Raw genomic sequence first — 15,910 nt, forward strand, 5'->3', positions numbered from 1 at the left:
GTTTCGTTAATGTACAATTTGACAAGATCCTTTCTACTTGGTGAAGCCAGTTTCCTCTAACACTGTTTATCATCATAATCTCCTCCATATCGCTTTGAAATGCAGCATTCTGTGCAGAATTCGATATGTTTGTTGTCTGCGGCGACTCGTGCATTTGATCCGCGCTGCGCTCTCGTGTCTGTAGTCTAAATTTAGACCAGTGCCGTTGGTGTGTGTGTGTGTATGCGGTGCGTGAAACTAACGTGAAACCAGACTTCATTTGCCTCAAATAAAAGCATGTTTACACTGAATCGTTTCCTATCACATATATGTGCCTTTCACACTGTAAAAAAATGATATATTCAATAAGTTATGACAACATATGTTTTTACATTGTTTTAACTCATCAAAACAAGTTAAGAAACGTTAAACTTGTTTTTATTAGTTATACAAGATGCAACTCATTTTTTAAAGTCAGTTTAACGTAATTTAAGTTGAAATAACTTAAACATTCAAGTTGATTGTACTGCAAAAGTTCAAAATTTGCCTTTTTTTACAGTGCACCATGTAGATATTAGTAAATGTGTGAACAACTGACCGATTTCAGCCGCAGCTTCGGCAGTGTAGGGGGCGGGCTTTAGATTCTAGAGCGCATTTTGATTGGACAGAAGATTTGATGAGAAGTGAATTCTGCGATGATGTCATCAAAATCTGTCATTCGTTTTAACGGAAGCGAGAGACTATGTTTTGAATGCTTATAGCCCCTTTCACACTGCACGTCGGACCCGCGATATTCCCGGAACATTGCCGGGTCACCTTCTGTGTGAAAGCAACCACGTCCTGGCATTGATTACCGAATTGAACCCGGGTCGGGGACCTAGTAACATTGCGATATTCCACCCGGGACGAGCGTTGTTTGAACAAAAGCCAAAACTAATACCGCAACGTGTACGTAGTTATCGTGCGACTCCTAGAGCTTGTTTTTTCAATAATACAACCCTGCAGTGCCAGAAGAGCTAGTCTGTGTTTTAAACGCAGAGAGTGTTCGTATACAAAAGAAACTAAAATTAAACAAGCAGAAACGTGCGCAAACTGGACACAAGTCGAGACCACGGAGCTCCTTACTATCCTCGCTGAAGCTGAGATCGCTCGCCGTTATACGTCACATCCGGATGTCACGTGTCAACTCGACCCGGGACCGTTACGGGTTGTGTGTGAAAGCGCACATATTACGGTATTTCGCTGGCAGTGTGAATGGACCAAATCTAGCGGCCCGGGAACAAATGCCGGGTCGCATTATCCGTGTATTTGCCAGAATCGCAGTGTGAAAGGGGCTAAAATCTCCTAAATGCAAATTTTGTCGTTGTTTTGGAACTTACCAGTTTATTCATAACTTTAAGGCTAACACAGTCATACTAAAAGCTAAAAAACGTACATTTTGTTTTTGATTTCTGTGGGCCTTTAATGCATTCAGTGTTGCCATAGTAATGCTTAATTCTGAGTGAGAGGATGTGAACAGCTTTGAGTAGAAATGAAATGTTATTAATGCATGTATTGTATCTGTTTATATTACATATTGCCAAATAATCAAATAGCTGTTTAAACATGGGTTTAGCAAACTCACATTCGCGATTCTAGTATGTCAATCAGAGTTTTCATAATAAACAGTTCTCGGTGGGAATTTTTCATTTGGAAATACAACATACATTACAGAAAAAGGTAAAGTAATGAGCGTTGACTTGAAATATAGTAGTACGTTATATATCAAGCAGTATACAGTAAGCAGTAAACTCCGTTCTGAATGTCTGTCTGTGATTTTTACGTCCTCGTGCACACAGCTGGTGTATGTGTGTCCTTCTGGGTCAAAATCCCAAATTCCTTCGACTCAAAAAGAGGCGGGTTTATTCCACAAAGATACAACTGAGAGAGAAATAGCTACACGAATAAAGCATGTGTTGTGGAAGTCTGGGGCAGCGGGCAGGTATTTTCTCTGATAAATGAGGGTTACAAAATGTATAAAGCGCTGACAGGGAAGTGTTGTGGTGTTCAAGTGTGGACGTGAATGTGTATGCGTCTGTGTGCGATTTCAGAGTCAACAGCTACTGCTGAGAAATGGACAAGGGTCTTGTTTTACTCATAATCTTTTCAGAGCAAAGCTTTTTCTCTGTCCCGTATAATAGCCCACACCGGGGTGCCAAGGGCATTTGACACTCTCCAAAAGCGGCCTCACACAGCACTTATAGTGATGCCGCGGAGGACAAGCTGAAAAATGCTAGTACACTAATGGTAGTAAGTTCCAAGTCCAGTATTCAAAAGGGAAGTTTATTATTGTAGCGCTCAGTACAATTTATTTATTTAATTGTTATTTTATTATTTATTAACATTAAAGTTTGTGTTTATATACTATATATGTATATACCGATCAGGCATAATATTATGACCACTGACAGGTGAATAACATTAATTATCTCTTGATCACGACACCTGTTAGTGGGTGGGATATATTAGGCAGCAAGTGAACATTTTTTCCTCAAAGTTGATGTGTTAGAAGTAGGAAAAATGGGTAAGTGTAAGCATTTGAGCGAGTTTGAAAAGGGCCAAATTGTGCTGGCTTGACTGGGTCAGAGCATCTCCAAAACTGCAGCTCTTGTGGGCTGTTCCCAGTCTGCAGTGGTCAGGATCTATCAAAAGTGCTCCAAGGAAGGAACAGTGGAGAACCGGAGACAGGGTCATGGGCGGCCAAGGCTCATTGATGCACGTGGGGAGCGAAGGCTGGGCCGTGGGGTACGATCAAACAGACCCGCTACTGAAACTATCTCAAATTGCTTAAGAAGTTAAAGGGTTAGTTCACCCAAAAAATGAAATTGATGTCATTAATGACTCACCCTAATGTCGTTCCTCACCCATAAGACCTCCGTTCATCATCGCAACATCCAAAAAGATTCAAACGGTTCATGAATCAGTGAATCGATCAATGATTTAGGTCGCCAATGTCACGTGATTTCAGCAGTTTGGATCGCGGCAAACTGCCAAACTGCTGAAATCACGTGACGTTGGCGACCCAAATCATTGATCAATTCACTGATTCATGAACCGTTTGAATCGTTTTGGAGGAACACACAAGAGAAGACAATGCTGAATAAAGTTGTAGTTTTGATATTTTTGGACCAAAATGTATTTTCGATGCTTCAAGAGATTCTAATGAACCCACTGATGTCACATATGGACTACTCTGATGATGTTTTTATTCCCTTTCTGGACATGGAGAGTAAAGTGTGCGTAGACTGCATATGCTCTGGGACTCAAATATAAAATATCTTAAACTGTGTTCCAATGATGAACAGAGGTCTTACGGGTGAGGAACGACGTCATTTTTTGGGTGAACTAACCATTTAATGCTGGTTCTGATTAAGAGGTGTAAGAAGACACAGTGCATCACAGTTTGTTGGGTATGTGAGCATTAGAACTAGACCATGGAGCAATGGAAGAAGGTGGCCTGGTCTGATAAATCACGCTTTCTTTTACATCACGTGGATGGCCGGGTTACCTGGGGAACACATGGCACCAGGATGCACGATGGGGAGAAGGCAAGCCGGAGGTGGCAGTGTGATGCTTTGGGCTATGTTCTGGGAAACCTTGAGTCCTGCCATCCATGTGGATGTTACTTTGACACATACCACCTACCTAAGCATTGTTGCAGACCAGACTATGGCCTCTTTTAGCAGGATAATGCGCTCTGCCACAAAGCAAAAATGGTTCAGGAATGGTTTGAGAAGCACAACGAGTTTGAGGTGTTGACTTGGCCTCCAAATTCCCCAGATCTCAATCCAATCGAGCATCTGTGGGATGTGCTGAACAAACAAGTCCGATCCACGGAGGCCCCATCTCGTAAATCACAGGACTTAAAGGGTCTGCTGCTAACATCTTGGTGCCATATACCACAGCACAACTTCAGGGGTCAGGGGATCAGTGTGTGTGTGTGTGTGTGTCTATCTGTGAATAATTAATAACAAATTTAAGCTATTCAAATTCAAAATGCATTGGTTTAATGAGACGAATATTTCGTTTTAATACGGCTCTTTGCTTTTTTGAGATTTCTGACGCTGTAGCAGTTGTAATATGTCTGAACTTATTTCTACTTTAATCGTGGTGTAATCATAGCTACTGTTGTTTGATCACACTTTGATTCTTTAGCTAGCATTGATAGCTTGCAGAAGGTTCACTTCAGTCAAATATAAGTGTTTTTATGTTTATTCATGAAGGTTAAAAAGCGTATTTTTTCAAGTATGAAATGACTTGCTTTAAAAGCACTTCAGTCGCTGTATTCTAGACAGAACATTCATTAGCTTTAGCCTACTTCACCTTAATAAGCTAGCATTACTTGCTTTTTCTCCATTCACTTGGATGCAAATGGCAAGATGTTAAAAGCATAGTTTAAAAATGAAAACGTATAATTTACTCACCGTCATGTCATTTTAAATACACATCACAGTCGTCCTTCCTCTTTTGGATTTTTGGCTAAACTATAAAGGCCTATTTGATTTGCGAACACTTGTTGCTTTGCGACTATAATCTTTGCCGGGGTGCAGAAATTGTGCCATTCCTTAGATTTGAAATAATTTCTTTACAGTACAGTGAAATAGTGTTTAATAACAGTCACCTCGGCATTCATAGCTTTCCTCCATTTGCATATAAAGCTCTTGCTTGTGCGTTTTTGTCAACCTGTTGCTGTAGATACACAGTGTGCAACAGATAGACAAAAACGCTCATGCAAGACTCCAGCTTCCTTCACTGTGTGCAGAATGTGCCGTACAATCTCTCGTCATGGCAACAGGAGTGTGGCATAAAGGGAGTGATGGATCTAGCGTCCAATTCTATGCGCTTTTTAAAAAAAAAATACAGAGTGCGTTTCGGCTGCAATTAATTGTGCCACCCCGGATGGCTTCTGTGGGGTCACGAATCTCAGAACAGTGAGCTGAAAGTTGTCTCTGTAGAATAATATCATCTACATAACTGGCTCAATCCAATTACACCCATTAAACTGGACTGTGAATAAGCACAATAGCTGGCAGCTAGCGCGGATCTTTGAATGAACACTGAATCACATCCTGGGTTCTGCTAACCTGAATGACGGTTCAATCCATTCTGTTCCATTTTTATACAGTAACTCAATGCTATTGTGTTGGCGGTGGAAAAATCGCAGCTTTCTGGAAATGTGTGGTTAAGGCTGTGTGTGTGTGTGTTAGTATTTTAAGTATCAAAATAAAAGAATAAAAGCTAGGAAAGAAAATCATATATGAGATTTCTTAATATCTCGAGCAAATGGAATCTTATTCAACTCTTGTGAAGTTTATCTACTTTTTTTGAGACCACGACAAAATATTTCTCATCAAATAGTTTCCATTTTCATATTTATTCAGCTTTTTATGATATCTATGTCTCATTTGTTTCAATTTTTTTAATTTTTTTTTATTTTAGGAATTGACATAAACAACTGAAAAATAATGTTCTTATTAAATTAAATGCAAGTGGTATATACATGTAAAAATTATTGTAAATAAATATGAAAAAGGATTAAATAATAATAAATATCAATAAATATAACTGAGTAATAATATTTCATTAAAAATAAATATCTACATATAATGCAAATGCATATATACACAAATATTTGTACATTTTACAGGGTTTCCACAGGTCTTAAAAATGTCTTGAATTCAATATCATGGCATTAAATTAGGGTCCTATGATTTCTGTAATGCACGGACAGAATTGCAGAATCCCTTCATAAAAATGGAATTTACTGTATGATGCAGATTGTCAAATTTTGGATGAATAAAACAAAAGTATGTCAGAATACTTGACAGGGTTCACCCAAAAATGAAAATTAGCCCATGATTTACTCAACCTCACGTCATATGACGTTCTTCTTCTTAAGATGAATGAAATCAGAGTTATATTAAAAAGCATTATAATGGCAGTGAATTTTTGTCTCGTTTAAAGGGATAGTTCACTTTAAAATAAAAATTCTGTCATCCTTTACTCACCCTCAAGTTGTTTCTAACCTGTATGAATTTCTTTCTTCAACTGAACACAAGGGAAGATATTTTGAAGAATGTCAGTAACCAATCAGTTAACTGGAGTCGTTGACTTCCATAGTAATTTTTTTTTTCTACTATGGAAGTCAACGGCTCCAGTTAACTGATTGGTTACTGACATTCTTCAAAATATCCTCCCTTGTGTTCAGCTGAAGAAAGAAATTCATACAGGTTAGAAACAACTCGAGGGTGAGTAAAGGATGACAGAATTTTCCTTTTAAAGTGAACTATCCCTTTAAGCCCATAAAATTGCATCTATCCATCATATAACTGCTTCGGGGGTTAATAAAGGCCTTCTTAAATGAAGTGCCGCGTTTCTGTAAGAAAAATATCCATATTTAAAAATGTATCGACTAAACTACCTAACTTCCGACAGATTGCCTTATACATCGATTTACGGCGAAAGAGTAACCCCTGACCTTTGAAAACCATGACGCATGACAAACGCGGAAGTGCAGAGGATAGAGCAAAACAAAAAGAGAAATGTTAAAGAGAAATGGAGGAGGATTTTGATATAAGAGAAGAGGGGCTTGAGTTTGTTGCCCGGCACTATCCACGAGAGGTGTCAAAGCTTGCGATCCTTCTATACATCGCGTCAGGGGTTACACTTTTGCCGTAAGTCGCCGCATGGCCTTTGGTCGGAAGTTAGTTATTTTAGTCTATATAGTTTTAAACATGGATACTAACCCTTCATAGTTCACCAAAAAATGAAAATGACCCCATGATTTACTCACCCTAATGTCATTCCAAACCCGCAATACTTTCCTTCTTTATATAACGCGATCAAGTCTCTTTAGAAAATTTGAAATAAACCCCTTGATTTGTATGGATTAGTTTTACGATTTCTTTATGAACTTTTTGAAGTTCTTTTTTCTATCTATCTATCTATCTATCTATCTATCTATCTATCTATCTATCTATCTATCTATCTATCTATCTATCTATCTGTCTGTCTATCTATCTATCTATCTATCTATCTATCTATCTATCTATCTATCTATCTATCTATCTATCTATCTATCTATCTATCTATCTATCTATCGTCTCTTTCTGTCTGTCCTTCTCTGTCCACCCATCTTAATATCTCATTTGTTTCTTGAGCAAATGGAGTCATATTAACTCTTGTGCAGTTTCTCTCCTTTAGAGTTTCAGAAGAGATTTCAACAATTTTTTGACAGTTTTTGCTTAAATATGCCATAATTGGTGATAATAAAAGAAACAACAGCAAAATATTTCTCATCAAATAGTATTTTTCCCTTTCATATTTATACAACTTAATCTGTGAGTGATTATATTTTATTAAATAATAATTTATAAAAAAAAATATATATATTTTTATGTATTCACTTTCTCTCTGCTCCTCAGGTGGGAGATCAGATGAAGCTGCTGCATAACTGCTGGAGTGAGCTTCTTGTGCTGGACTACATCGCCAGACAGTTGCATCATGGGAAAGAGGACAGTGTGCTTCTCATTACTGGACAGGAGGTAACACACACACACCCTCAAAATAGACATATGCACATTTTGGAACCACTCAATAGAGCTTTAGCATGTTTATTTGTGTGTGTGGGTCAGGTCGAGCTGGCGTCTTTGCTGGCCCAGGCAGGGGTCACTCTGAGCGGGATGATACAGAGGGGTCAGGAGCTGGTGCATCGTTTACAAGAGCTTCAGCTGGACCGCAGAGAAACCGCCTGCCTCAAATACCTCATCCTCTTTAACCCTGGTGAGACAGCACATGCTATTACTGTGAGCTTTGATATGATTGGCTGACATCTTTGCATGTAAACTGCTATGTGTGATTGGAGAGTCAAAAGTTTGGGGATTTTTGAAATATATTTTTGAATGTAGTCATTTACTCTCACCAATACGGAAGAGGATTAGGGCCAAGCAAAAAAAAAAAAAAAAAAAGCATCTCGAGATTTAAGTCATTATAATGCGAGATTAAACTCGTTAAATTTCGAGAAAAAAAGTCGAGATACAATCTCGAGAATAAACTCATTAAATCTCGAGAATAAAATCGTTGTGTTTCGAGAAAAATCTCGTTATATTTCGAGAGAAAAAGTCGAAAATAAAATCTTGAGAATAACGCATTCGATCAGTGTTCATTGCATAGCATACTGATAGAGGACATTAATATAATTTTGTCATAATTAGCTAAAGTTGATAGTATTTCATTGTTACTGAAAGAAAGTCTGAAATATAGCTTGACTAAGTGATCCAACTCTGCCATGTCCTCTATCAGTATGCTATGCAATGAACACTGATCGAATCCGTTATTCTCAAGATTTTATTTCAACTTTTTTTCTCGAAATATAACGACTTTATTCTCAATATTTAATGAGTTTATTCTCAAGATTGTATCTCAACTTTTTTTCTCGAAATTTAACGAGTTTAATCTCGCATTATAATGACTTAAATCTCGAGATGCTTTTTTTTTTTTTTTTTTTTGCTTGGCCCCAATCCTACACCAAGGCTGCATTTAATTGATCAAAAATACAGCAAAAACAGTACTATTTTGAAATATTATTACAATTTAAAATAACTATTTGTTAAAATGATCAAAGCTGAATTTTCAGCATCATTCCTCCAGTCTTCAGTGTCACATGATCCTTCAGAGATCATTCTCATATGAGGATTTACTGCTCAAGAAGCATTTATGATTGTTGAAAACAATATTTTTGTGGAAACCGTAATGGTTGTCAGGATACTTTGATAAATATATAATGATAAAAAATATCATTAACATTTATTAGTCTTCACTGTCAATTTTGATCAATTTAATGTGCTCTCGCTAAATATATGTATCAATGTTTTTAAAAAAAATCAAACGTTTGAGCAGTAGTCTATTAATGTGTAATGTGCTCATGGTTGTGATTGTGACAAATAAGATGATTTTTGCTGGTTATTTTCCATAAACCATCAGAGAGTAAGTTTTGCATCGCAAATAAAGGGTATGTCTATCAAGTTTTCCATGATATGACTTTTAATTCAAGACTTTTTATTAACCTTGACTGAGAGTTGAGTCCTAAAAGCCGCTTTAAGCGTATCAATCACTAACGCGATTGGCTGACGGAAAGATAACTTCCAGTTACGCATGTGACATTCAAAATGTTGATTCTAATGTCTCGCTTTGATAAGTTCTGCTCAGGCGTTTTAATAAGTTTTTACTTCTTAACCAATTCCATAGACCAAAACGACTTTATATTATTGTGGAAGAGGTGGGAAATTTTGTCTCTTTCTCTTCCTCTCTCCCTCGCTGCTGCCGATGTTAAAATAGTTGAATATAAAAGACATTTTCATAGCCAGCGCGGTGGCACCGTCACCCCGTCCTCCGCGTCTTATTGAGCGTATCTATGTTTCCTCCGCTGGGGTTTGACCGAGGCTAATTAACTTCTCAAAAGATGAATATTGCATTGATTTCGATCCACGCTAACGAGGACGCGTGTGTATCGGGCTATTTGTCCCTGCTTTGCCATGAGTGGCGGTGTGTTTTGTGTGGCGTGGGCCGTGCGGTAACTGGGTAATGGGCTTAATTAAAATGAAAGCCTTCTGAATCGCTCCTGTTCACAAAGGCAGGGAGCCGGACCCCGTATCCACTCGCAGACGCACACACGCCATCTATAGCGAGACTCCGGCTCAAAAGAAGTTTAATGGATTGACCCCATATTGGTCCCTGCCGCCGTGGCCCTCTCTTTCTCAGCTTCAGGAGAAAATGCTCCTTTATTGTTCGCGTTCCCTTAAGTGAGAGCAATTTAGCTCCAACAAAAGCTGCTTTTCATAATAAGAGTGCCTGAGAGCGGTGTGCGTGCGTGTGTCTGCGCATGTGTTTGTGTTTGTGTGCGTTCAGAAAGTGCTTGAAAACCCATTTTCCACTCATGCCGTCTTTAATGAGACTCTATCTCCAACTGCAGATGTGAAACTGTTGGAAAACCAGCCTTACGTCGAGAGCGTGTACGAGCAGGTGAACGCCGCGCTGTTGGAGTACACGCTGTACGCGTATCCGCAATTCCCGGACAGGTTTAGCCAGATTCTGCTGCGCCTCCCGGAGCTCAGAGCGCTGAGCGCGCAAGCCGAAGACTACCTGTGCTACAAACACCTGAGCGGAGAGGTGCCGTGCAACAACCTCCTCATAGAAATGCTGCATGCCAAGAGAACCTGCATCTGACGCAAACACACACTCACACACACGACGGCCTGAATCCTTCGCAGACGACGCTGTTATCGACTACGTGTTTTGCAGCGCACACAGAAAACCTCATCAACCATGCCACTGTGCTTCTGAAAGAGGACGAGGGGAGATGTCAGCGTTAATGACTGTTTAAAAATAAAGGTTCTTTATTGGCATCGACGGTCCCGTGAATAACTTTTAACATCCGTGGAAACTTTCCGTTGCTTTATAGTGGAAAACCCATTCTCTGGATTATTAAAATGTGCTTTACACTGTTCTTTAAGAACTGTTCACCGAACGGTTCTTCGGGGAACCGAAAATGGTTCATCTCTATGACAAAACCCCTTTTGGAACCTTTATTTTTAATGTGTATAGGAGCGCTGCGGGGATGACGTATTTTTTTTAGGCCAGCCCTGAAGTTCGCATCACCCTGGTTCCCTCGACAAAAAAAAAAAAACATTCGGATTTTCCATTGGCTTTTGGGTTATTGCACAAAATAAGCTCTGTAACTCACAAAAGTTATGATTCTTACTGGCTTTGTTCATCAAGATAACCTTCAGAAATGAACAAGCCTAGCCTAAATACAAATGCCAGAAGTAAAAAGCGAAACGTAGGCGTTTAAAAAAACAAAAAAAACATTTTTCCATCAAGTTGTTTGAGCGGATGGCAACCAACAGTAAATAAACAGCCGATTAGTCACATGGGTTTAATGTTCGCTACGTCAAAATATACTCAGCAAATGTGTTTCTATCTCCTGTTATTCACATTACACTCCTTTTTCCCATAAGTCAAAAACCACCTCAAGTGGGTGTAAAAATCAAGGTTTTTTTTTTCTAAAATATATATTTTTTAAACATAGCTATTAACAAGAAGAAGTTTTATTTATATAGCACCTTTCTTTAGCTCAAGGCCGCTTGACATCGTGTTAGACGGTACATTTGCCCATCCACATCCACAATAGTACATTAACACACCCACATACACAATAGCACATTTACATGTTAACATCACACCATGAACCCAGCTAACAAAAATATACCCCAAGAACGTTGTGCGAACATTCCCCTTAAGTTATGAAAGCGTTATTTCTGAATGTTCCCTGAGCTTTCAAGACAACCTTGGTTACACGAACGTAATGGGAACATTTTGTTTTATAATTTTGCAAACATTATGGGAACTTTACTGTGACAAGCAGATTACTTTTAAATGTTATATATCTAAAAATTCCAAATAAAACATTTATATACACAATTATTTATATTGTAAATAAGGTTTTAGTTGGATTTCAGTATGAATCATTTTTGTGCTAACATTTTGAGACTTTGAGCAAGCATTCTATTAACGTTACAGGAAAAACATTTGTTCATAACTTTGAGAGAACCTTGCCAGAACGTTAGTCAAAGTTCGGAGAACTTCCCCTGTTAGCTGGGAAGCTTCTGGCAAACTTTTTCAGTGTGGTTTAAAAGCACTTTCCTGAAAATTTAAGTTAGAATAGTTTGTAAGAGAACGATTATTAACTCAATAATTTGAAAGCGGAGTTTTCCGGTTAGGCTGATGACGTTTAATCCAGTTTAGCCACTTGTTAGCAACCGTCTTCATCAAGACAAGTAAAAGCCTTTTAAAATGTCTCAGTAAGCCTTTATGTAATGCATTATAAAGGTGTTCATAATGCATTCGTAATGCATTATATCATACATAAATAATTGTAAGCAAAGTTAATATGCAGATTCCTTGTAATATTTGAAGATTCCTTGTTACATCCGAAATTGGTTTACTGTAAAAAAATATATATATATATTATTGGGTTAACTTAAAAAGTAAGTTACGTTTGCCTTAAAATTGAGTTCACTGAATTTAAATTTTTGAGTTAATACAATAAAGATTGTTTTAATCAGGGCGTGTCCGAATCCACTTTTGCTGTTTAATGAGGCACAAGTCGTATGGTCTAAAGGGTTGTACCTGCTCTCTTAATGAGTCATGGGTGTGTTTTGGGCGTAACGTGAAATAAACCAATCAGAGTCTCCTCTCCAATTCCCTTTAAAAGCCAGCTGCGCTCGCGACATGCCGAAATTTGCAAGCGGAAAGACAGAGAGTGGAATCCAGAGAGGAATCCTCTCCTAAATATCATTGTTAATATTTAAAAATATTTGTGTGCTGCTGCGCATCCCTGTGTGTGTAATAAGCGGAATGTATGCACGCTGTGTACCGCATTACTAATGCTGCATTTAAATAATTCAGTTTCCTCAAAATAGCAACGCGTCAACAATACTACTGAACACACCTCGTTTTCAGACCAGCACGCCCATGGGCGAACAGATGGGTGTGAATGCATTTGCTATTTAAACAAAGCTGGATGTGAAAATGATAACTGCGTCAGGCTGAAACATCAGTTGTCGCATTGCACCGGGTATACACTCTTAAAAATAAAGGTTCTTAAATGGTTCTTTTGCAGGGTGTATGGTTCCATGAACAACCTTTAATATCCAAAAAAACTTTCAAAAAAAAACTATCCAAAAAAACTTTCCATTGCACAAAAGGTTCTTTGTAGTGCTAAAAGTTTCTTTAGACTATAAAATGGTTCTTTGGGGAACCAAAAATGGTTATTTTATGGCATCACTGTAAAAACCTATTTTTGGTTCGTCCTGGCAGCTTTATTTTTAAGGGTGTATGATAGGGCCTAAGGGGGTTAATATAAAGCATACGTTCACCACGGACATTATTTCAGTTATTTAACTAGAAACCCATTCAAAAAAATGAAGAAGATGGAACCAGATGCTGAAATTCTAACTTGGTTTTGGCTTTAAAAAATATATCATTCTTGCTGCACACTAAAAAGCAACAGATTGTGCCTTCCCTCTCATTATACACACACACACACTAAGCAGAATAGACAAAGTGAGGCATAGTCACAGCCAAGAACCGCCCAGAGCGACAGCATGACCGTCATGTCAAATGAGATATTTCAAGAAATACAAAATGAAGTAAACCACTATTGAAAGAGAAAGCTGATGAAATCTAATGGTTTCCTCAAGAGGAGCCAGTAAACGAGCTAAATAACCTTCATTAACATTCCCTTTTAAAGATTGAGAGAAAGAGAGAGAGAGAGAGAGAGAGAGAGAGAGAGAGAGAGAGAGAGAGAGAGAGTGTGTGTGTGTGCAATTGTGTGAGCAATCCCAAAACCTAGTGAGCTTCCTATTTAGACAGCATCATATATGCTTCTTTTGAAATATTGTGTATTTTGTACGGCCAAAATCTAAGGAACATCACCCAATGTCAATCCCAGAATGCACTGCAATGAACAAAGGGGCAAATATTATGTTTGTGTATATATATATATATATATATATATATATATATATATATATATATATATATATATATATATATATATATATATATAAAATCTTACAGACCCCAAATGGTATTTTATATATAATATTGTTTAGTGGTCTGTAAAAAAATTTTTTATTATTCAGCAAAGACACATTAAATGACTCAATTTATATTAAAAAATATATAATTAAAGAAAAAAGAAAAATAGAAATGATGTACACTATACAGTTTTAAAGTTTGGGGTCAGTAAGCTTCTTCTTTTTTCTTTTAAAAGTTAATGCATTTATTCACAAGGCTGCATTAAATTGATCATAAAGCGACAGTATAAAGACATTTATAATGTGCAAAAAATATTTTGAACTTTCTATTCATCAAAGAGTCATGAGAACAAAATGTATCAAGGTCTCTGCGGTAATATTAAGCAGCATAAATGTTTTCAACTCTGAAAATATTAAGAAATATTTATTGAACAGCAAACAAACATATCAGATTGATTCCTGAAGGATCGTGTGACACCGAAGATGAATTCAGATTTAATCGCAGAAATTCATTTTAGAATATATTCAAATACAAAACAATTCTTTTAAATTGAAATAATATGTCGCAGTATTGCTATTTTAATATTTTTTATCAGTTAAATGCAGCTTTGGTCAGCATAAGAGACATCTTATACTCAAAAACATTACAAGATCCTTCTGACCCCCAACTTTTGAATGGAAGTGTATATGTAAGTTATGAAACAGTACATCACTGTTTCAGCACCATACTAACACTAGAATATTGTCAGTGATATCTACTGTATTTTGTGCCACGTTGATTTGCTGTCTATGTAGATTATTTTAAGTTATTCACTTGCCTCTAAGTCTATAGGCATTATAGTTAGTAGACAGCAAGGCAGCTCACTAGGTTTTGAAATGGAGCCCGTAATGCCTGTACAAGTATTTATCTGTCACGCTCAAACCCACACACTATGACTAACACCAGAATATTGTGTGTGTGTTTAAAATGAACTGAATGTGTGTGTGTGTGTGTGTGTGTGTGTGTGTGTGTGTGTGTGTGTGTGTGCTTGTTTTTGTGACATATCAGGACAAAAATGTGTATAATAACATGTGTATGACACAGGTATTACAGAAAATGGTGACATATCAGGACATTACCCCACGTCCCCACTTTTCAAAATGCTTATAAATCACACAGGAGGAGTTTTTTTGAAAAAGTAAAAATGCAGAATGTTTCCTGTGATGGGTAGGTTTAGGGATAGGGGCAGTGTAAGGGGATAGACAATACGGTTTGTACAGTATAAAACCCATTACGCCTATGGAATGTCCCCACAATTCACAAAAACAAACATGTGTGTGTGTGTGTGTGTGTGTGTGTGTGTGTGTGTGTGTGTGTGTGTGTGTGTGTGTGTGTGTGTGTGTGCGTGCGTGTGTGTGCACATGTTGAGAAAAGGGGAGGTTTTTGCAATTCTGCCTTAACACTAACTGTTGATCCTGTGAAGCTGAGAGAATAAATCGGCATAACCATTAGATGTGCGTTTGTGTGTTCTAATGTGTGAGTGTGTACGAGTGTGTGTGACTGTTAAGAAAAGTCATCTCAATATTACGCCCCTCTCAAGCTTAGGCCAAGCTGATTATGATATCTCAGCATGTTTCTGATTGGTTCATTTTTGTATAGTGGATTGTCTGATTGGTCAAGTTCTCTTTCATGTAACATGTTTGTGTTAATGACATTTGTTATGAGTGTGCTTTACTGTATTGTTTCAAATGAATAAATACAAATTATTTAAACCTGTAAATAGTTTCTCTGTTATTTGTTTAACACACATACTTTAAGTCAAACTGAAAAATCTCTGTAAGTTATTGCATTAGATGAAATCAGTATAAAACCACATGGCATTTTCACATGAATACAAATAATGCTAGCAGTTTCCTTTTTTTGCAATGACTTAAATGATCTCCATATTTTGTACAGTATACCAGTTGGTTAAAAGTCCTTGCAAAATAATCTAATGTTGTCTAATGCAATGAGATTTTCAGTCATTGCATCAAATCCATCCATCCATCCATCCATCCATCCATCCATCCATCCATCCAACTAATCCAAATATTAACCAAAAATTGCTTTTTCATTGCCTTCACAGATTTCATGGTATTTTAAAGAAAAGAAACACAATAAAATAAAATAAAATAAAAAGAGCAAATGATAACATGCATCTTATTCTTAAAATTAAAACTGAACTAGTTCATGCAGTGCCCCTTAAATAAATAAATGAATGAATAAATAAATAAATAAATAAATAAATAAATAAATAAATAAATAAATAAATAAA

At 37.2% G+C, this 15,910-nt stretch overlaps 1 protein-coding gene across 3 annotated transcripts in view; it reads left to right on the forward strand.

Moving 5' to 3' along the window:
- The window catches only part of nr5a1b (nuclear receptor subfamily 5, group A, member 1b), a 23,525-nt gene extending 10,789 nt beyond the window's left edge, over positions 1 to 12,736 (forward strand). For all 3 annotated transcript variants that reach the window (XM_067423340.1, XM_067423341.1, XM_067423342.1), the window contains 3 exons: positions 7,443 to 7,562; positions 7,653 to 7,800; positions 9,989 to 12,736. In XM_067423340.1, the coding sequence (XP_067279441.1) occupies positions 7,443 to 7,562; positions 7,653 to 7,800; positions 9,989 to 10,242 (522 nt within the window). In that variant the 3' untranslated portion in view covers positions 10,243 to 12,736. The remainder of the gene's footprint in view (positions 1 to 7,442; positions 7,563 to 7,652; positions 7,801 to 9,988) is intronic.
- Positions 12,737 to 15,910: the final 3,174 nt, after the last annotated feature.

This window comes from Pseudorasbora parva, chromosome 18 (assembly GCF_024679245.1).
Source record: "Pseudorasbora parva isolate DD20220531a chromosome 18, ASM2467924v1, whole genome shotgun sequence".
In the NCBI taxonomy this organism is placed as follows: Eukaryota; Metazoa; Chordata; class Actinopteri; order Cypriniformes; family Gobionidae; genus Pseudorasbora; species Pseudorasbora parva.